The sequence below is a fragment of the Vidua macroura genome, chromosome 2, assembly GCF_024509145.1.
Source record: "Vidua macroura isolate BioBank_ID:100142 chromosome 2, ASM2450914v1, whole genome shotgun sequence".
NCBI lineage: Eukaryota > Metazoa > Chordata > Aves > Passeriformes > Viduidae > Vidua > Vidua macroura.
The window spans coordinates 26,400,090-26,422,314 of NC_071572.1; the positions used below are offsets into that span (position 1 = coordinate 26,400,090).

Genomic DNA, 22,225 nt, shown 5'->3' on the forward strand with positions numbered 1-22,225 from the left:
CTCATCAGCAGAGAAAGGACATGGATCCCTTGGAGCAAGTCCAGAGGAGGGCCACAAAGATGATCAGAGAGATGGAACACCATTCCTATGAAGACGGGCTGAGATAGCTGGGGTTTTTTAGCCTGGAGAGGAGAAGGCTCCTTGGAAACCAGACTGGGGCCATCCAGTACCTAAAGGGGCCTATAAGAAAGATAGGGACAAAATTTTTAGCAGGGCCTATTGTGATAGGACAAAGTTTTAAACTAAAAGAGGGTCGATTTAGGTTAGATATAAGGAAGAAGTTTTTTACAATGAGGTGGTAAAACACTGAAACAGATTGCACAGAGAGGTGGTAGGTGCCCCATCCCTGGAAACATTCAAGGTCAGGTTGGACAGGACTCTGAGCAGCCTGGTCTAGCTAAAGATGTTCATTGCTATTAGATGGGCTTTAAAGGTCTCTTCCAACCCTGTGATTCTCTGAAAAGCTTTGCAATTGTATTTTCTTTTTAGCAGAGTGAATACTAGACATTTTTAACTGAAAACTAGCACTAATTCAGTAGTGATTTTTATTTTGATGGTCCACCAAGGTAAAATTGTTTCATTGGTGAACTTCCTAAATACAGAGTGCTTAAGTTTGCAGCCAGTACGTTTTGTTGCCAATGGTCAACTATCCCACGGTATTAATTCTAGTATTAGACCTTGCATCTGACACTCAAGCACAGATTGCATTCCTAGAGTACCAGCCATTTACAGGGTGGGATTAATTATTTTTTATGAACTTAGTTCAGGGGTTGGAGCAAAGGAGGATTCTTGCTACCAGCTTAAGCCCATTTGCCAAGAGTTCTCTTTTGTGTTGCAAGACAACCCCATTCACACATCCAAATGCAGTTGACTATACTTTAAATCAAAGGGCAAATACTTTGAAAAAGAATTTTCCTGAAGGGCCTGAAGAGCTTGGAACCTGTTGTACTATCATTTTTGTTCCTGTTAAGCAGATATATTTTCCCTGTGAAGCACATTACAGCTTGGGAGTGCCCAGTCCTGTGAAAGGTAAATTAGTCAGAGGTACATCAGCCAAAAGCCTCACAACAGAAGTCAGAAGGACATCTAGTAGAAGAGAAGGTACTGACATTACAGAAGAGTTTCAGACCACCCCCACAAGCTATTTTGAAACCAGATCTGAGCTAGGCATATAATGTTAAGCTGTGTTGGTGTGAGCACAGTGGTGAGACTGTGTGGAGTTTGGTCTCTGGCTTTTATTTGGCGATATAGGAATAGCCTGTGGGACCACTGCTAGATTACTGATTCCAGGTCTAGTATTTCTTGGTGCTTTGCCAAAGACCTCATTGACTTGGAAAGAGTTTGGAGAAGAAAAATCTGAAATCTGAAGTGGTAGCTTTTAGAAAAAGTACTCAGAAGTTTGATTTCTTTATTTAACACAGAAAAGATTGACAGGTAAATTGATCATGGCCTTTCTAAGGTATCTGTGTAGTCAAAGGTTATCTGATAGCAGAGGGCTTTTAGTCTCTCACACAAAAACAAAAGAAATACAGTGAGTTGAAGTCAATGCTAAAGAGATTGAAACCATGGAGCAGATATGGTTTTGACAATAATGAATTATAGAAGCAGCATTGTCAAGGTTATGGATAATTCTCCATCGCTGAAACACCTAAATCTCAAGCTTCTTTTTGTTTAATCTTATGAAGCATATCCAGAGGTTATGAACATGAAGCATATGTCTTGGGATGAAATTATTTAAGCTGTTGTTCAGGACGTCATTCTAGAGAAGGATCTTCAAGGAAGGCTCCTTTGAACTATTTTTACAGTCAGGTAGAAACTCTATTACCTCTTCTAAAACCTGTATGTGTGGTGCCAGGACCTGTTCTCTGCTGGAAAATGTTTAGGATTTGATAGATTAAAAACACTTCAAAACCATTTATCAAGATTTCTGATCTAGGTTTGCTGGTCTTCAAATCAACAGAGAAAATGCAATCTTTAACATGAACATAACTTAAAAATTATCTCTACTAAAACCACTATTCCTCACATACTGGATAACATACAAGACAACCCAATGATGAATGCATTCACTACATTAATATATATATATAAGTACATATATATTGAATATATTGGATGTATCCAGGGATTTGTCAGCAAAACTGCCATCTTGCTAATGTTTTCTGGTCTAGAACACAGATGCAGGGTTTTTGTACCCACAAATCTGCAATCTGATATTCCTCTGTTTCCAGACAGGTAAGTATTATGCATACAGCCTGAATATATTGACATTACAGAGGAGCTGGTAGTATGCATTGGTTTGGTTGCTGGATATTTTGCAGTAAGAAAAAATAATGGCAACTTTTTTTTTTTGGAGAACCTCTTGTGATTCCCCCTCGAGTTTGCAGAACCTCTCACACTGACAGGGAAAAGCCCCCAGTTTATACAGTTTTGTTTGGTTTGTTTTTTTTTTTTTAATCCCTGAAATTCCCTTCAGGTTTAGCCAGATTGCAAATTCTTTAAAATCCCTTTTTTTCTTTCCTGCTGTGACTTGTTCTCCTGAGGGAAAAGGGCTCGTATTGTGCCAACCAAAAAGAATGTCTAAACCATTAGGCAGCACACACACTGTGTTTGGATACCAAAGAGGAATTGACTTGTTGATGAGAAGGGAAAAGAGAGGTTTGAGTTCCTTTCCCATCTGCCCCACTGTAGGATAATACAGGATAAATGCCTTCACTGCTGACAAAACCAAGGATTGGTCCAGAATTCCCTAGGCCCCTGACATAAACACTGGTCCATTGGCTTCCCTCTTTTGAGACATAACAGCCCAAACTGAGATCTCTCATTAATGTCATTGCTTTGGTTATTCAAACTGCAGCAAGGCAGCTTTGGGGGAAGAGTTCTGTGAAGATGCAGTAAGACCATCTTACTAGAAGGAAGGAAGACTACTCTTTTTTTTTAAATTGGGAGTTTGTACTGTGGGAAAGTGTTAAGGGAATGACCCATGCATTTGAATATTTGAAAGCTAATGGCTAAATGCCACTGCCATTTAATTGCACGATCCTGTTGCACAGAGACCACAATGTCAGTGTATAACTGGGCAGAATTTTTAGTGCATTGGGGTTGTAGCTAGTCAGGCATTTCCAATTACTTTGGCTCTGAAAATTAAATTATTTTCTTTTAGCTTTGTTTCTAGTGTACTTAGGTAGGCATGAATTCCAATGAGTATATTGTAAATCAGCTCCAGAAATAAGGAAATAGGATAGGGAAATTCTACACATTTTACTGATATTAATAATCATATTATTAATGCAAGAAATAATATGAGATGTGGGAAAGTGAGAAGGATTTGATCCAAATTTAAAATTACACTGATAATTTAGTTCCCAGACATTATAGTCTTCTGCATTTGTACACAGATATTGACTTCTGCATCTGTGTGGCTTCTATGCATCCAAAAATCAGGTGAGTGGCAGAGACAGCGGAACTTGTTCAGCAATGCAGAATAGCAGCTTGGGTCAGGGGAGATTTATTGTCTACTTCCATCTTTACTTCATTACTTTGCAAAGCATGGGCCATGATGGAATTTATGCAAAGTGCACAAAGCAAGTTAATTACACTTTAATCCCCAGAAAGGTGGGTGCCTGGGGCAAAGGGCTTGCAATCTGTTCTGAAAAGCATAATCTACCTCACTCTGATGTGCTGCCAGCAGAAGATAATTTCCTTTATTGTTTCCTATTCTCAGAAATGTTTCTAGACTAACAACAGATGCTTCTTTTCTATGAAAAAAATTGAAAGCTTCTACACAGACATATAGAGGGAGCGAAAATAACCACCTGCAGACTTCAGATTGCAGCAAAAATACTTCATAGTTTTTTCATCATTTCTCAAAGGAAAAACATTGTTTTCAGTTGCTCAGTGCAGCAACTAGTGGAGTTAAAAAAAAAAAAAAAAGTAAAGGCACTGTTTATTCACATGGATCTGTAGTCCTCAAATTTCTAGTAGAGTAAAAATTAAGGGTTTAATTAAGGGTGTTTCAGTATGCTGCAATGTGCCCTAGCAAAAGGTTTTATTTGCTCCATCTTTAAGAAGAAACCATGATTAATATGAATAATCTTATCACGGAGGAGGAATTTCTCTCTCTGTGGGTGGATGATTATTCAGTTGCATACAATGTCCATGTTCCCAGGTATTCAACGAAGTTTTGATTGATGATTATTTATGGCTCTATTAAGAGCTTATTAAAATGTGTTGCCTCACCACTGCTATATTATGGAACTTCACACTTGTAATGTATTTATTTAGTCTTTTATGATAAATTCCAAGAAGGTAACATAATTAAGATTTTTCTTGTATGGCTCAGTGCAGTTCTCTCCACATTCTCAGCCATCAGTATATCCAATGACTTCTTCACCTCTAGAGCACTGAGTGCCATGTATTTCAATATTTCTGATCTTGTGAAATGCATGTGAGCTTCAAAATGACAAGCCAGTGGAGATGGGGAAAAGCTAATGGTACCTGAGCAGTCCAGGCATTCATGAACCATCGCACTAATTGTTTAGACTATTTTACTTTTAAAACTTATGTCTTTTCATTCCTCTTGAAGTTTCTCTCATGGGCTTTTTCCTCTCTTACATTTTGGGTCCCAGTCCTGCAGTTCCTCCCATTTGGACGAGACCTGTCAGCCTGGCTGACATGTGGCAGTGGGGATCTCCCTGTTACAGGAATGATAGGGAGCTTTCATGGCAAATTGCTGGGCATAAGCACCTCCTTTCTGGCTGTTTTCTGCTCAATACCTAACATAAAAATGTCATGCATAAAGTTGTTATTACATAAATTAAATTATAATAGGGATATGTTGTGCCATGCCCTGAAAATTAAAACCAACACTGCAATGTTTATTAAGCCTCCAGCATTTTATTTGTAGATGCAGATATTCAATATATTTATATATTGCTCAATTAGGTGTATTTAGTGCAGCCTCTTTTCCTTCCCTTTGCTATAAAATAATTCCAAAAGAGCATTATAAATTAAACCCCTGTACATTTCAGTCAGCAGGATATTCAGTATTTCAGATGTTTAAAGGCTAATGTCTTTCAAAATAACACTTCTTGCAGTAGTATACTTAGAGATTTATATGAGATTAGTGCTGTTGGTTAAAGCATGGTGCTCATAATGCCAAGGTTGCAGGTTTGATCCCTGCGTGGGATCATTCCATTCACTTAAGAGTTGCACTTGATGATCCTTGTGGGTCCCTTCCAACTCAGAATATTCTGTGGTTCAGTGATTTCTCACATATTCTCATAGCATTAAGGCTATAGGAAGGAGATGGAGCGGTTTTTTATGTATTTGAGTCACATTACCAGAAACAGAATAAACAGTTCTTGCATTCTTGTAGAAACGTTAATTACTCACACAGCACAACATCATTACAATCAAGACAGAGCAATCAGTTCATATAACAAACCCTATAATCAAAGTAATGTAATCAATGTAAGTAATCAACTATAATAAGCAATTAAATACCTAACTGCATCAAGCAATAACTAAAATTATAGCTTTGAATAGTATCAGCTATTGCATCATTAGAAACTTGTGTAAAAGCCAGTGGTAAGTCTTAAGTTTTTAACCACACAACATAGCTATTGCAGATGTTATGGGAAGGTCTATAGCCTCATCCTGAGAGACACTGGCTAGCAAGACTTGACTGAAGAAAAGCAGACCTATTCCTGAGCCAGGCTTGGATTTGCTGTATTAAGGCAGGAGTAGGCTTCCTCGCTGGAGCCTTGGGTGGCCTTATCTCCAGAGCAGCCACAGCAGCAGCCCCCAAGCAGAGAGACACCATGTCACTCAGCAGCTCTGCACACACCTTTCCTTCCTGCCACCACCTAAGCCTGCTCAGCTAAAGGCACTGCAGCCACTGAACCTCCTTGGGAATGTGCAGGAGAGTCAGCTCCCATTTCTTTTGCCTCTTCCAGTGCACTCCATCCACTTGTGAAGGCTGATGGGCCTTTCCTCCCACCTTTGTGCCACAGAGAGTGCGGCCAAAAGTCATTGAGAGAAAATCACCTGTTTGAAGAGGTCTTAACCTCTCCTAGTAGATCTGTATCCATCTGAGATCAGATTTGGCAGTCTATATCAGGAAGTATTTTGTCTGTGCCCATTGTCCAACAATGGGGCAGCTCCAGCATCTGTAGGCTTTTCATTTGACTATAGCAGTACTACACGAGCACAAACCTCACCAAAATAGGGAAGAGTAAGACTAAGGCTACCACTGCAAAGTATTTACATAAAATAAAAATCACTGAGGAAATATAAAGTGAGACAGAACCATGTATGTGTGTTTTTCAGCCATGACAGTTTACAGGTATTCTGAATATTTACTGGTTTGAAAGACCTGAAATGAGTATGTGCTGCTACCAAATATTAAGAGAAGAGGATTCTGTAGAATCCTAGAAATTCTAAAAAGAACCCCTAGAAATGTGAAGTAAATCTGGTTTGTGAGAGTAAAATTTTAAGTCCCACCAGCTGCTTTTCCTATTTTCAGCACAGAAGTTGGGTTGTTTCAGCATAGCAGACAAAATAGACAGGGTCTCTAGACTGGAGTGCAGCATTTCTAGAAGAAGATTAGCTCTTAAATTCATGCAAGGCCGATGTAGAAGCACAAGAAAGGGTAAGTGCTGTCTGCAGCCTGTAGTGGAATTGCTCTCATGGCATGACCTCACCCAAAGAATGTAACCAGATACCAGGGCGGCTGCCTCTGAAGTGCTTAAACAGCACTGGAGATGTATTATTTGCAGCAGGGGATCACTAATGTGCTGTAGTTACAGTAGCAGTATGGCATGGACAGAAGCATGTCTCTGTCTCGCTCTGCATCGCTTTGAAGTGTTTGATCAACTGTACATTTGGGAGCCCTTGACTCCTTAGGCATGGGCAATATGTGTAGAAACTGAATTAACACACAGTAATTATGTCTACAGCTTAGGTAAAAAAAAACCACTTGAAAACCCAATTCTAGGGTTTAAAGTTTCTTAATATACTTTCCTAATTATTGGATAAATTTTGAAAAAAAATTGAAAACATTCTACTCCTGCCAGTCCGGTCCATTGCAGCCCTTGCCAGTAGCATGACCTTAGAGCTGGGCTGCTGCACTCATGCAGGACTGTGGGAGTCCAGAAATGGCTCAGTTTTTTTTTAGTATTCTCCCTTCCAAATCCCAGCCAGCATGCACTGTGCACACCCTGACAACCTAGGACTTCCTATGTCAATAGTCAACATGATGGTATCAAGAGAGCAAAACATCAGAAAAAGTGGGAAACAATCACTGGTATCACAGAGGAGGAAAACAGCTAAAATGAAGAAATGGAAAGGCCTGGAGACCCACTTGATGAAGTGAAACTGAACTGACACATCTGGATTCAAAAGCTGATTATGACCTTGGTGGCTATGTTAATAATTCCAGAAAAAAAACTGTCTCAGTGCATGGTCAAAAGGTGAAATAGGAAGGGATTATTGTAGAATGGTAGAATTATTTAGGTTGGAAAAGACCTTTAAGATGATCAAGTTCAATGTAAACTTAACACTGCCAAATCCAGTAGTACATTTAATTTTCTGACCATAACTGTACTTTCCCAGCTTCCTTAATTAAAAAAAAAAATGTTTGTTTGTTTTTGTTTTACAATTTCTGTCTTTCAATGATCTCTTTATGATGTCCATAACTTTATTTTCTAGCACCTGGATTTCCTTTCAGGGTCACAGTGATTTTTAAACCTGAGGTTTTATAGCAACCACAGCATTCCAGAGAGCTGCCAGCCAAATGCTTACAGCCAATTTATCATGTGGATTGAATTTCTTTGTGAATAAGAGAGGTGGAGATGCAATGGCAGCCTCTTTAGAATCCCTGGCACTGACTGAAAGAACACATCCTGGCAAAGGGTAGGAGCTGATGCCTGGCACTCCCATAAGAGCTGTCCCACATACTGAAGGGAGGGAAGAGAAGCCCACTGAGCCCCATGGTGGGGGTGGGTGGCCCAAGACACTGGCTTGTCCAAGGAGGCAACATTTCCTGTGGGAGCCCATGGTCTATCCTGCCCAGAGGCTCCTGGCACACAGTGAGCAGTGACCCCTTTCTTCCTCTCTGTCCAGCTGCTGTCTGAAATAGACAGGTTTGAAAATAATGGTATTAGTTACAGAAATACATTTTAATAAGGCATATGAGGAATAGTATGTTAACAACTATATGGAAACAAATAGTTTACCAAACAAACTGTATGTAACTATATGTATACAAATATTTTGTATCTCATGAATTATGAGTAAGGCATTCTGTTGGACTACCAGGGAGTTAAAGATTCTTTAAATACACAACAGAAGATACAGGTCTTTAGGAAACTAGCAGTTTTAAAATTGTTATTTTAATTAGTTGTTTTGTGCCATTTCATGTGGGTTCAGTACTTGGAAATATGGACTTGGAGATTTCAGGGGGTATTGTTTCTTCTTTTTGCATATAACAGTGAAATTATGGAAGAAAATTTGTTTTCTGAAACCCATTTCTGCTTCAGAAATTACAAACTGAAAACTGAATTGCAGGTTTATCTGCCAGAGAATAAAAGCCCAAAACACTTCAAAAAAACCCACCCTTATTTCTGGGTGTAGAGGGGTATGGTCCTCTGCTCCATGTGGGAGTCACAAGGCTGAGGAGCAAACTGAGCTATAAAATGTTTTGTTCTTCAAAGTTGACGCCCCCTCATTGCAGTGTTGATGATACTGGCCTTGGACTCAGAAGTTCCTAATATCAAACTGGCCAGAGCCAATATGGAAACTGTTCATAAATCTTTTTAAAATTTGCATATTTTATTTGTTTGTGATTGAAAGCAATTTTTGTATTAATCACTCCTGTGAATCCCTAGGTTTTTCTAGCAGTCTTCCTCAGGAGAAACCCTTCTCATTGGGAATGCTGTTGAAAAAGATGGAGAAGTAGCCCTTGGTCAGAGAGAGACAGGAATTGCAAAAAACCTGTAGCATTTCCTCTCATTGTTTGTACAGGGTAGGATCCAACCAACTTTAGCTTGGGCCCCCAGACAGTGATCCAGTCTGCCTGCTTTCCCAGTCTCCTAATAGGTTGGCCCCTTCTTTTAGGAGCTTCTTTATCTTTGGTCTGAAAGCTCAGGTTTATATGCTCCCATGTGCTATGTGCTGTCAGCCAGCGTGGGGCAGACACAGATACCTGTGCTCTATCTAGCCCTCCAGAGGAGCATAAAAGCTAATTACTAATAACTTCATATTTGTTATTGTTCATATTTGTATTTGTTCATATTTGCATGCCTATTTTGAGAGAGTGTGGTCTTGGAGGGAATGATAATCTCCAGAACACCCAGCTGTTGGCAACAAGGCTGAGCTGGCACTGAAGGGTGATGTTTCAGTTTGTTTTTAGGATTAAACTTGAAAAATCTTGGCAGCTATCCCTCTCCTATTCATTGCTAGCTTTGCTGTAGATGAAAACAACCGAAAACAGAAAATTAAAACTTGACGCTAATGAGACACTGAAAACATTATTCTGGTTTTGGACCCCTCAATTTTATCTATATTCATCTTTTACATGTGACCAGCATGGTTCCTTGCTCCCCAGGCCAACTGGCGTGGTGAAGCCCACGTCCTCACTCTCAAAGTCTCTTGGAATGTAAATGGCAATGTCCAAATTACTTACTGGGAATGGTTCTTGGCCCATACTAATTTACAAACCATGCCCAGAAAATATTTTGGAAGAGTGATAGTTTGCCCAGGCCAAAGCCATCACCAGCACAGTTCTAACAATTTAATGGGCTTGATGCTCGAGTTTCAGCCCTGGGAACATTCCCTGGCACTGATCAATCAACACCTCTCTTGAGCAGCTATGGAAGCTAAGACTAAATAAATACTGTAATTGGAAAAAAATAGCCCTCACTGAATAATTATTTCAATAAAATTATTAGCCATGTTTTGTAAAGTATGGCATACATTTCAGTCAATACAGTTTAAGCTATATCTCTGTTTTCTGAAAGTGAGCTTACACATAAGGGAGATGGAATTTCCCCTATGTTATCCAAAATATATCTGTTCTCCAAGGAAACAAAAACTGGCATAGAAAAAGCTTCTTTTCATACCTCAGCCTAGAGCCCTTCAACCTCCCCTCAGTCATTTTATCAAATCCACCAAAGATACTGTTAAAAGAATACTTTTCTTACAGAAAAAATGTACTGCAATGCTCCCACCATCAAACAGCATGTAAGGTTTCTATTGTATGCTCTTAAAATAAAGCAATCAGCCAAACCAAAACCCTCTATATTTGGACCAAATCTTCTCTTCCTTGTCCGTCTGTCACTCTCAGGTTTTTAATACACATACTAGAAAACTATTGAAACAAAAAATTCAAGATGAGGGAAAGCTACATTTAGCCTTGTAGGGTTCAAGGCTACGCAGTTCTGATTTGTCTGAAATTAAAGGGAGGTACTGGGTGTGCTGGGTTTTGGGGGGGGTTTTGACACATCTGAAAATTTTCTAAACTTAGCTTGATGGCATTCTGACTGCACCTGCTCAGTATACACAAACACGCTCAAAAGCAAGCTAAGAAATCATCTTTTCCAGTGCTCAGAAGGATTGAATAAAACCTGTCCATTTTTCTTTCACATCAATAAATAAACAAACTCAAGAATACAACTACATTTTTATAGAGAATTCTTCCTCTCTTTACCAGCCTACATATTTTGTCCTCTGTGTGTATCAGCAAAGCTTTAACCAACAGAACTTTCCCACCTGCCCATTTCCACTTAAAGGGACTTACTCAAAGAAGGAAAGAAAGGGAATGCATTATTTATTATATATTAATGTTACACATTAGTGGGAGGTATTGCATAGCTCTGTCTCAGTAAAATTCCTCTCAGTTGAGGAAGTTCTTGGTATCAAATGATACTAAATTAGTTAAAAAGAATATAGTTGCTATATACTTTAGAGTTACTCTTAATAGATGAAATGTATATATATACATTCACACACATATATAGTATTTACAAGTAGCTCTGTCTCAACCACTATTGCTATGAGCAGTAGAACCAAGAAGAATCAAGGACTGGTAGGTATATACTATATTCATACACAATCTGTTGTGAGCAATGTGAAGTATTTTAAGACCAGTCTGTCAGGAATACTTTTATAGCTTTAAAGTATGTCTCATTTGCCTTTGGTAATAGACACTCCTATAAAGTCCAGCGGGTGCTTATGTGGTGTGCCATACTGTTGGATAGCTTTTAAGCACTTTTTTATATCTGTGTGGTGCCTTATTCATATAAACACCTTAGTAGACAGACAGACCACAGCACCTCTGTGGCATGAAGATGGAAGCTTTTACCAATGCAACCTTTTGGCATCCCCAGTGTACCTTTACTTAAAAGCTGTGTGCTTTAGGTGTTAAATTCTGTAGGTGTGTGGACAAAGCCAATAATCTTTGTTATTTTTGTACACTTGATCATCACTCATTTATTTGATTGCACATAGGGATGCATTTAGAGAACAGACTGAATGCAGAAGACTGGCTGTACTAGTGCAGCAGGCTTGCTGTTCAAAATTAGGTGCATGAAAGAAGGTTTGCCATGATTGTGGATGCAAATGTAACAGCCTTTAAGAACATATAGAGGTGTCTGAGGGGAGTATCTTAGCATTCAGGGTCAGACTCAGCCTCATAGAGTGATGTGGTGGTGTCACTCATCAGCAGCCTGTAGTAAGATGTGAATGCCCCAAAGGTAAAGCCAGGGACCATCTGTCTCCAGGTGCTAAACTCATAACCTATGATACTTTGAGAGAACTTGTTATTCTGCTCATAGCCTGGCATAGACTCTGACCTTCACAGAATCAGAGTTGCTGAGACTGGGCAGAACCTCTGGCAATTTCTTATCCAACCACCTGTGCTTAGAGCAGTGTCAGCTAGCACAGGTGGCTCAGAACTGTGTCCAGTTTGAGTGTCCGGTTTGAGTATCTCCAAGGATGGAGACTCCACAACCACTCTGGGAAACCTGTTACAGTGTTTAATCACCCATAGAATAGAAAAGGTTACTTCTTATGTTTAAATGGAATTTCCCATATTTCAGTTTGTGCCCACTGCATCTTGTCCTTTTTCTGGACATTACTGAGAGAGATGTGGCTCCATCTTCTTCACTTCCCCATCAAGTATTGATCCATATTGATAAGGTACATGGGAACCTTCTCTTGTCTAGGCTGAACAGATTCTCTTGTGACAGATATTCCAGTCTGTTAATTCATAGACCATGTCTGTGTTCTCTATTATAGTGGGGAGCCCAGCACTTTACCCAGTATTCCAAATGGGTCTCACCAGTGTTAAGAAGAAGGACCACCTTCCTGGGCTTGCTGGTGGTGCTCTTTGTAATGCAGTCATGAATACTTCTGGCTTTTCTTGCCACAAGGACACATTGCTGGCTCATGTTTAACTTGCTACTCACCAGGACCCTCTGTAAAGCTGCTCTCCAGACAGTCAGGCCCCACTCTTTTCTGGTGCATGGAATTATTCCTTCCCGGGTGCAGGATTTGACATTTTCCTGTACTGAACTTGTTGAGGTTCCTGTGGGCCATTTCTCCAGCCCAGGTCTCTCTGAATAATGACACTGTCCTGTGGTGTTTCAGCCACTCATCCCAGTTTTGTATCATCTGCCAGCTAGCAGAAGCTGCACTCTACCCATCACCCAGTTCAGTATCTGAGATGCTACACAATATTGCCCTAGCACTGACCCCTGGGGTAGACAACTATTAAGTCACCTCCAGCTGGATTTCATGTCACTGTTCCCAGCACTACAACCTCAGCAGTTCTGCCAGCTTTCAGTCCACCTCACTCTCCAGTTATTTAGTCCTTATTTCATCAGCTTGTCTGTGAGAATGAGACTGCCAGAGGGATTAGTGAAGATAAAGATCCAGAAGCAGGTGAGCAAGAAGCTCCACTCATCCACAAGCCAGTCACATCCTTGTAGAAGGTCAACAGGTGGGTCAGACATGACTCTCCCTTTGTAAATCCATGCTGACTACTCCAAATCGCCTTCATGTCCTTGAGATGTTTGGATATTGTTTCCAAGATTATTTGCTCCATCCCTTCCCATCAGTGTGTAGTTCCCCTGATTGTCTTTCTTGTCATCCTTGAAGACAGGATGTATCTCCAGTCTGCTTAAATGTGCTCTGAACTGATCCCCCTTTAGCAAGGGTAATTCTTTCTTGTGCCAATTTTTCCCACTGGTCTCCACTGTAGACCAAGGCAAAGAAGGCACAGAATACTTTGATCTTTACCATGTCTTTGTACTATGTTGCCTGCCTTATTCAGTAATGTACACATATTTTCCCAATTTCTCCTTTGCTGCTAAAACACCCAATAGAAGCCCTTCTTCCTGCCCTTTGCAACCCTTACTAGACTGAATTCCAAGAGAGTTTTTCCTTTCCTAACCCCATCCATGCATACTCATATAATTTTTCTATTTTCCTCCCTGGTGATTTCCCCTTTATTGCGCTTCTCGTAGACTTCCTTTTCATGTCCAGGTTATATCTGGAACTCCTTATTTATCCACACAGGCCTCATGCTGCCTTTGCTTGATTTCCTGCTAGATGGGAGGAACTGTTTCTCAATTTGGAGGAGATGAACCTTGAATATTAACCCATTTTCCTGGGCCTCATTGCTTTACAGGACTGTATCCCATAGGATTCTTCCAAACACATCACTGAATAAGCCAAAGTCTCCTTTCTTCAAGTCCAGAGCTGGAATCCTGCTCCATCCTCTCCAGATTCTGAGCCCCACCATAACATTAGGGGCAAGGCTGCCCTTGACCTTCACATCCCTGAGCAATCTTTCCTTGTTTGTAACTATAAAGTCCAGCAGAGTTCCTCTCTTTGTCAGCTCCTTGTTCTGGCAGAGGAACTGCAATCCTCTTAGACCTCCCAACCAGATCTGTCCCTGGAAGTCATGGCTAAAGGTTAATGCTTTCCCAGGACTGTGGAAGAATGTTGACCTAGTTCAAGACATGGCATGATGTTCGTGTGGTATTTGCTTTTCCTCTAGAGAAGAAGAGTTACTGAAGCTTTTTTTTTTCCTTACACTTGTGTAGTATAAATAAATATTTTTGGATGCAGGAAGCTAACCTTTCTCTAGCCCTGGGGAGTTGGTGTCCAAACTTGCTTAAGTTTGCTGGAGTAATCAGAAAGGCAAGCAAGCTGATGGAGGAGCTTTATTCATTGATCTCTCTGCATTCCTGCCTAGCTCTGCATTTTAACGAATTATGTATTTTGGATCAGCAGATTTATACAGTTCACACTTCATTATCCAACAAGCTGAGAATACTCTGCCTGTGAGCTGAAGCAGTGCAGATCTTTATGCAAAATCTGGGTTATTCCTGGATGGATTTTAAAACTGTAAAATGCAGTGTAAGTTAATCAGCAAAGATTTCTGCTAACAACTTAAATAGTCCTTTGCTTGTAAGTTGGCATGGAAAGAGGGGATGGCAGATAGTGAGTTTGCGTCTTCTGTCTTGGATCTGGTCTGACTGACTTACTGAGGAGCAATGAGCACTTGAGTGCTTCCACAGAATCACAGAAATTACTAGGTTGGAAGAGACCTTCAAGATCATCGAGTCCAACCCATGCCTTAATACCTCAACTAAATTGTGGCACTGAATGCCACATCCAGGCTTTCTTTAAACACATCCAGGGATGATGACTCCACCACCTCTGGGCAGACAATTCCAGAACTTTATCACTCTTTCTGTAAAAAACTTTTTCCTAATATCCAACCTATATTTCCCTTGATGCAGCTGGAGACTGTGTCCTCTTGTTCTGTCAGTTGCTGCCTGGAGAAAAAGACCAACCCCCACCTGACTACAGCCACCTTTCAGGAAGCTGTACAGAGTGATAAGGTCACCCCTGAGTCTCCTTTTCTCCAGGCTAAACAACCCCACCTCCCTCAGTCATTCCTCACAGGGTTTGTGTTCCAAGCCCCTCACCAGCCTCGTTGCCCTCCTCTGGACACGCTCAAGCGTCTCAATGTCCTTCCCAAACTGAGGGGCCAGAACTGGACACAGCACTCAAGGTGCAGCCTCACCAGTGCCGAGTTCAGGGGAAGAATGACCTCCCTGGTCCTGCTGGCCACACTATTCCTGATACAGGCCAGGATGCCCTTGGCCTTCTTGGCCATCAGGGCACACTGCTGGCTCATGTTCAGCCGGCTGTTGAGCAGTACCCCCAGGTCCCTTTCCACCTGGGCACTGTCCAGCCACACCGTCCCCAGCCAATAATGTTGCAGGGGATTATTGTGGCCAAAATGCAGGGCTCAGCACTTGGACTTATTAAACTTCATCCTATTGGACTCTGCCCATCCATCCAAACATTCCTGGTCTCTCTGCAGAGCCCTCCTACCTTCCAACAGATCGACACAGGATCCCAGCTCTTCATGCTTTTGAAGGCACAGATCAGGACCAGATAAGTGATGGAAAGTTGAAAAATCTTTTTTTCTTTTCTTTTTTTTTTTTTTTTTTTGCAAACATAAGTAATCCAACACTGCTTTGGGATAGACATTGGATCACAGAGGACTCAAGTTGTCAAATCCTTCCAAAACAAATATAGTGTAGTCCTGAAACTGACTGAGGTATGCATCCTCCAGGCTTCAAAGTGGCTCTTTGCCAAGGTCAGAAGCACACATTTTCCATCTGGCCAAGGATATTTCATTGTGTTCTTCCTTTATATCAGTTTGTGGGAGCTGTTACAAGCAAAATATGAAATATGAGCAGTGAATGCATCTTTTGCAATAGCATAAGTGGAAAATAAGGCAAAACCAAACAATGTAAATTGCTTTCTCTTTATGCCTTAATTTCTTAATTATTCTTTGTTTTACTTCTGGGGTTTGAAGTGTGTGTTATAAGTGGAATATTCAAACTATTATCTATTTTACTTTGTTCTCACCATGGACATTGTTGAAATTCTTGAAAAAGAAAGTCCCATATCTTGAAAACAACCTGCAAAATAGATCTTAGTTCTTAGGTAAGAAACTGCACCAGAAAAAAGAATGACTAGACCATTCTCAGAGCAGTAATATTTGACGTCAAGTGTGGTTAAATGGTGTCAAGTGGTTAAATGCCAAAGGTGATGTCTTTTAGAGAAAAACAGATGACACTCACATAGCTTAGTGGTGGAGTGAGGATGGAAAATGTAACCCTGAGGAGAGCCATTCCAGAAAGAAAGCCAACACAGGGGGGTGTGAGCCTTTTACCCAAGTGACTGCATTGCTTTCACAGAGCTGTAAGCATCTGCATGGGGACATGGATATAGTGCCTTCCAAATCCTCCAAACCAATTACTTTTTGGCTGTTTTTCTCTTTACAGGAACCCAGACCTCTGTATAACAAAAGATGCCAGTTCTATTCAAGTGGAATAGGATTCCTATATGATGCCTACCAGACTGAGGTAAACAAACTCACCCCATCATGTGTTCATTTCTGCTGTGCTGGGGAGGAGCGAGGGAGATGTTTGAGAGCATGTCTGTGCATGTAAGTCATGGGTTGATAGAAATGCCACTGTTTTTCTCCCACAAGTGATTCCCTGTTTGTCCAAACTTCTGATGATTTAAAATCACTAGTCAGTGAGGTTTTGAGTCATCATCAGTGTTTGTATCCAGTACTTTACTCTGGGGTTGGAATGATTCCTAGTCCATCCGTGCTGTAGAATAAGTGTCTGGAATGTGTTTGTCACATTGGCATCTTCCTCTAAGAAGGCTTTTGTAGACTCCAAATGGAATAGGAAGTATCTAAATTAAACCATTTGTATCATCCAGAAGACTTCAAATCTCTGTATTTATCCAGCACAGGTCAAGAACATCAGTAGTTTGAATGCAGCATTTTTATTATCTCAATGACATTAACATGGTCAGGAAAGTGCCCATATACAAATGCCTAACTTCCTGAGAAGTCCAGATTTCATTTCTTTTCCTATATTATTATTGTGGTAAATTTGTGGGTAATGCATGAATAGAAAAGTGAAATGGAGAACAGCTAAACAGTGGTATAACTTTCAAGAAGCCAGTTCTTCATCACCATTCCTGCCATGGCTAGGAAAATGTGTATGGGGAATGTTACCACTAATATTTCTAGAAAGCTTAGCAAAGTATACTACCAGGTTAAGCAGCTCCTTAAGTCTTGCTGCTAGGGCATCGTGCTGTTGATTCCAGGAAATGTATAGCAAAAATATTTCACAGATCTCATGTAAAAGACCGACCCAGACAAACTTAAGTGTGACAACACCCTTTCCTGTAAGATTTACTCCTTCCTCTTCTAAAGTGTGCATGCACACTCAGACTCAGACATGGCCTGAGAAATGCTTCTGATTCCTGTAATGAGAATGTGGTTGGTGTCCCACTGACCACAATTCCTTGCAGGTGATCCCAGCCTCAGGCTTCTGGCCAGATGGTTTTCCACAGCTCTGCTGATTCTGGGAATGTCTAAACTTGGGCCACCCAGAGCTCCTTCTTCTATTCTGGAAAAAAAAAAAAAAAACAAACCCTGTATCTTTTAGAAATGTAGTTTCTAATAACATTATTGCCTGGTTGTTCACTGATTTAGAGTCAGTGTATGCTAATTCAGAGTTAAGAATTCATAGCATTTATACTTGGCTTTTGCTTTTCCAAAGGTTGCCAGGTAGTGAGCAGGGGGTATGCTCTGCATGCCAGGCAAACACTTAACTAGAAAAGCAGATTGTTTACTGACTGCAAGTTTCCTTTTGATTGACATCTCTCACCTGTAAGTGATCTCTAGCTCATTTGGTCTCCCTGTTTCAGTTCCCTTTGCTCAAAGCAAAAAGAATTGGATTCACTGGCAATTACCATGAGAGGAGAACATATCTTCAATTGGTGCTGAGGAGATAATAAATTACAAATGTCCAGGACATGAAAAAGCCATGTGTCTGGTCACTGAAATGAAATAATAGGTCTTGACATGCAGAACACCCACAAACGGCCTGTTTCCACCACCCTTGCTCACACCACACATTAATTTGTTTATTTTGGTTTATTCACTGTTCTCCTAAAAAGGAGTGTCTTGTTCTATGCATGTTTTAAAAATGCAGTGATAAAAATAGATAACTACAGTAACTTCCTTGGCCAATAATATGTCTCGTAGTGTAGAAGCAGCCAAAAACATGTTTAAGGTCATGCTGATCTCCCTGTTTTGTACTTCTAGCCTTCTCCATTAAAACAGGCAGACTGGCTTTATAATTGCTTGGAGAGAGAAAAACTACTTTTATTTCCTATCAGAAGTGGTCCCCAAACCATGCATCAGAACAAACCACTTTTTAGCAGCCCATTCCATCTTATAAAGCCCTCCTATCCCAGTCATGCATGTGTAACAAAGGGTATTTTAACTCTGCGAGTCCGGGCCATTTTCACTGCATACAGGAGGTCAAAACTAAAGTCTGAAGATCCACTGAATGCATAAGTATAGGGCATCCCACAAAATGGCTGAGCTCCAGGATTGGTTTTCAGCCTGCTTTGAGAAGTAGCCATGTGGGATGGTTCAGTCACTGCCTTGATTAAGCTGATGCGCTCAGTGACTGAACACGCTCCTCTTCTGCAGTAAACTGCAGCTCAGGCTGACAGCTGCAGCTTAATGTGACTTCAGGCCAACAAAGCCCTTAGGTTACACTCCAGTAAGTTCAGACACAATAGAGCAATGGTGAAGAAATAAGGTTCTATCTCAGGGTGAGATGTCCTTTTGACAAGTGGATGTGTCTGTATCAAACTGTGAGCTCCATTTCCAGATTGCAGCCTAGACTGAGACTGTTCTTTTATAACCATTTTGGGACAGAAGAGCTGATTTGTATGAGACACTAGCTACAGGTACAGCCTTGTCCTGAGCAGCAAAGCAATCCCAAGGGATCACTTTAATCTCCTTCTAACATTAGTTTTGTCATCCATCTTCCACTGCTTGATCAAATCCGGCTAAGGACAAGTGTGGCAAGTTGGAGACCAGTTGCAAGATGAACTTGCTCTGTTGCTGTGTGTGTTTAAGGCTTTCCTTTCCAAAAAGGCTTTCCTTTCCTTTTCTTCTTTTCTTCCTTTGCTTTCCTTTTCCTTTGGGAAAGCAAAGCACATGAGGAGTACAGACTTATCATCAGTGACACATTTCATACTAAAAGGATACACAGATCCAGGACTTAGGAAGTGAGAAACATCTAATTTAACATCTCTTGTGGACACTATTCTATAGAGTAACATGTTTGTGTCTAAGCCAGAGCTGTCTGATAAATTTGTCAAAAGCAGGCATGTATTCCTAAGCATGCTCCTTCTACTTTTTCATTATGAGGAGTTTTCTATTCAATAATATATTTTAATTGCATTTTGTGAATAAAATAATTCTCAGTGGTTACAGAGTTTTTTCCTTATCAAATAAAAGCTCTAGAAAGAATGTGTTTTCTCACTGCTAGGTTTTAAAACCTGACAGCTCTCCAGGATTTCAAAGTCAATAAGCTAAAACTCTCAGGGAAAAAAAAAGAGTGCTACATATAAAGTATTTCAATTGGTCTGTAGTGCCAAATAGAAGTGATTAATGCTTACCATACTTAAGGAGTCATTAAAATGATTTTTGTGTCTGGATGGAGAGTGGCTTACGTGTGCCTGCCTTTATTGTTCTAACATCTGTCCATCCCTGGAATTCCTCCTCACATAAATAAACCTTTTCAGTTTTGTATTTGAGAGCCTGCAATAAATGGTACTTATTTGCTGGAGTGCTTGGATCTTTTCTGAATTATTCTGTTTGTGGGTTTGAAGATTATTCTTGCTGTTGTTCATAATTACTTCCTTCTTAGGAAGGTTTCACTGTAAGGGCAGAGTTCCCATTTATTGGAAGCTGTTCAAATAAATTGGCTCCCTTGCCATTTCCCCACTATAACAGACTGGTTCTCTTATCCACTTCAGTGTTTGCTGTGGTGTATCTCTCCAGACCTATGGCCAGTTTGTCACAGAAATCTGAGCCTCCTGGCTGCACACTCTGGGTCTCAGCAGAATAGCACCAGGCAGTGCAGCAAAGCTCTTGAAAACTCTGGCAGCCCTAGCTGCAGACTGGTCCTGGGAGCTCTGGGCTCCATAGTGCAAATGCCTTCAGACTCAAGGGCTGTTGCTCTGGTTAAAACTCCTGTGTGCTCAGGGATGGCCTTCTGGCTTCCAGTCATGAATTTTGGAATCTCAGGATCTTTCTGTACAAGGTATTATAACTTGGCAATGCTGTAGTAGCTGTTTTTTTGGGTTTTGTGGTTTGTTTGTTTGGGTTTTTTTTGTTTTGTTTTGTTTTTTGGTTTTTTTTGTTTTTTTTTTTTTGTTTTTTTTCTGTTTGGTTGGTTTTTGGGTTTTTTGGGTTTTTTTTGGGGGTTTTTTTGGTTTGTTTTTTTTTTTTTTTTTTTGTGTGTGTGTGTGGTCAGTACAGTAAGATGATTCACACAACACTGAAACATTGAACATAAAAGTACGTTTCTGCTTTTTTGGCAGGTTACATGTCATACCTTAAACAGCAAGTGCCAGCTGAAAGTGAAGAGTAACACATGCTATTGCTGTGATCTGTACAACTGTGAGAAGTAAGTATCTGTGTGCATTCTGAAATTCTCTGAGAAATTCTTGGTTAGCTGGCCTTACTTGTAAATGGTAGGGCCTGAAGAAGTAACACAGGGAGCTTGTATGCTGAGAAATCCAGTTCCTCTGCAACTGAAGTCCTGATGCCAGCACAAAGTAGGTCAGGAGTTGTTCATTAGTGTTGGTATTATTTAATTTTCTTTTTCTTTGAATATGTCCATAAGCATTTTGCTGTGTGATCAAAACTGATCACTCAGTTACATCCCTGTTCAGATATACTGTTGGCCTGGCAATGCATTTTTCCCATTAGATTTACTGAATCTTCTGCTTGGCACATCTCACTGTCATAGAATCACAGGATGGTTTGGGTTGGAAGAGACCTTCAAGACCATCTGGTTCCAACTGTCCTGCCATGGTTTGGGATACCTTCCACTGGACCAGGCTGCTCAGAGCCTCACCCAATCTGGCCTTGAACACTTCCACTAATGGGGCATCCACAACTTCTCTGGGCCATCTGTTCCAATGTCTCACCACCCTCACAGTGAGGAATTTCTTCCTAGTATCTAAATCTTCCCTGTTTTTGTTTAAAACCATTCTTCCTTGTGTTATCTCTACCTGCCCTTGTAAATCATCTTACCATGCACTCTCATGCAACCTCTGCAACCCTCTACAGTTCAGCCACAGTCACTTTTCCTTCTTTCCCCCTGTGTATTTCTCATCTTTCTTCCTTCCTATATCTATTTTATTTTGGTTTTGCCTCCTCTTCACATGCTAGCAGCCCTGAATAACCTCAGTCCTCTGTAGAACTTGGCTAGCGTGATGCCAGACATAAATATTTTCGGTGTAGGGAAACAAGGTGGGAACAATCAAGCTTCTACACAAGGCTTCTGCATGAAAAAGTAGCTCTTAGCCAGGTGATATCTCTGAGAAGTAAAAAAACATTTGGGACTAGAGGGAAGTGATTTATGCAGATGGGAGAAACAAAGTGAATGAAAGTCTGTGCAGAGTCTTTTGCATTTGTAAGAAATATTAAATCTGGACATGATGGAGGCGTACAAAACAAGTAGGAAAGGTAGAGAATGCTCAACTTTGGAACCTTTTATCATATTTGCAATGCAGTATGTATATAGTGAGAATGCTTCCTTCTGTGGTACACAGCTAATGCCTATATGTTAACACTGAACCAAACAGCCCAACTAACACAGAAAAGATCAGGGCTGTTAAAGGGGTGAAAGTATTCGGAATTGTCAAAAAAGAGTGACTGAAACTGTTGCTTAAAGTAACCATGAGGAGAGATCAGGCGTATTTCCCTTTCAGGTGGAGATCCTCAGTGCCATTTTTCTGAGACATTGAGTTTGTTTGAAACACTTGGGACTGTTCACTGCTGTGACATTATTCAATGATATAATTAAATGTGTGTGTTCTGCTATTGTCAACATTCTACAGTGGACAGCAAGATCTTATGGCACTGGCATGGACAAATCCAGGGTAAATAAACAGTCACACTGCTCTGGAGACTTGGCAATTCCAGTTCGCAGGATGGCTAGAGAGAAGTAGGAGGCACAGGCCCACCAAATGATTTGTTGTCAGCCATAGAATAGACTGATATGATGGCAGGATTGTA

General features: G+C 40.6%; 1 protein-coding gene across 1 annotated transcript in view; it reads left to right on the top strand.

Annotated features, from left to right (window-relative positions):
- The window catches only part of TMEM255B (transmembrane protein 255B), a 66,830-nt gene that overhangs the window by 33,469 nt on the left and 11,136 nt on the right, over positions 1 to 22,225 (top strand). Inside the window, exons 5-6 of the mRNA XM_053970437.1 lie at positions 16,374 to 16,454; positions 20,521 to 20,606. Coding sequence (XP_053826412.1) covers positions 16,374 to 16,454; positions 20,521 to 20,606 — 167 coding nt within the window. The remainder of the gene's footprint in view (positions 1 to 16,373; positions 16,455 to 20,520; positions 20,607 to 22,225) is intronic.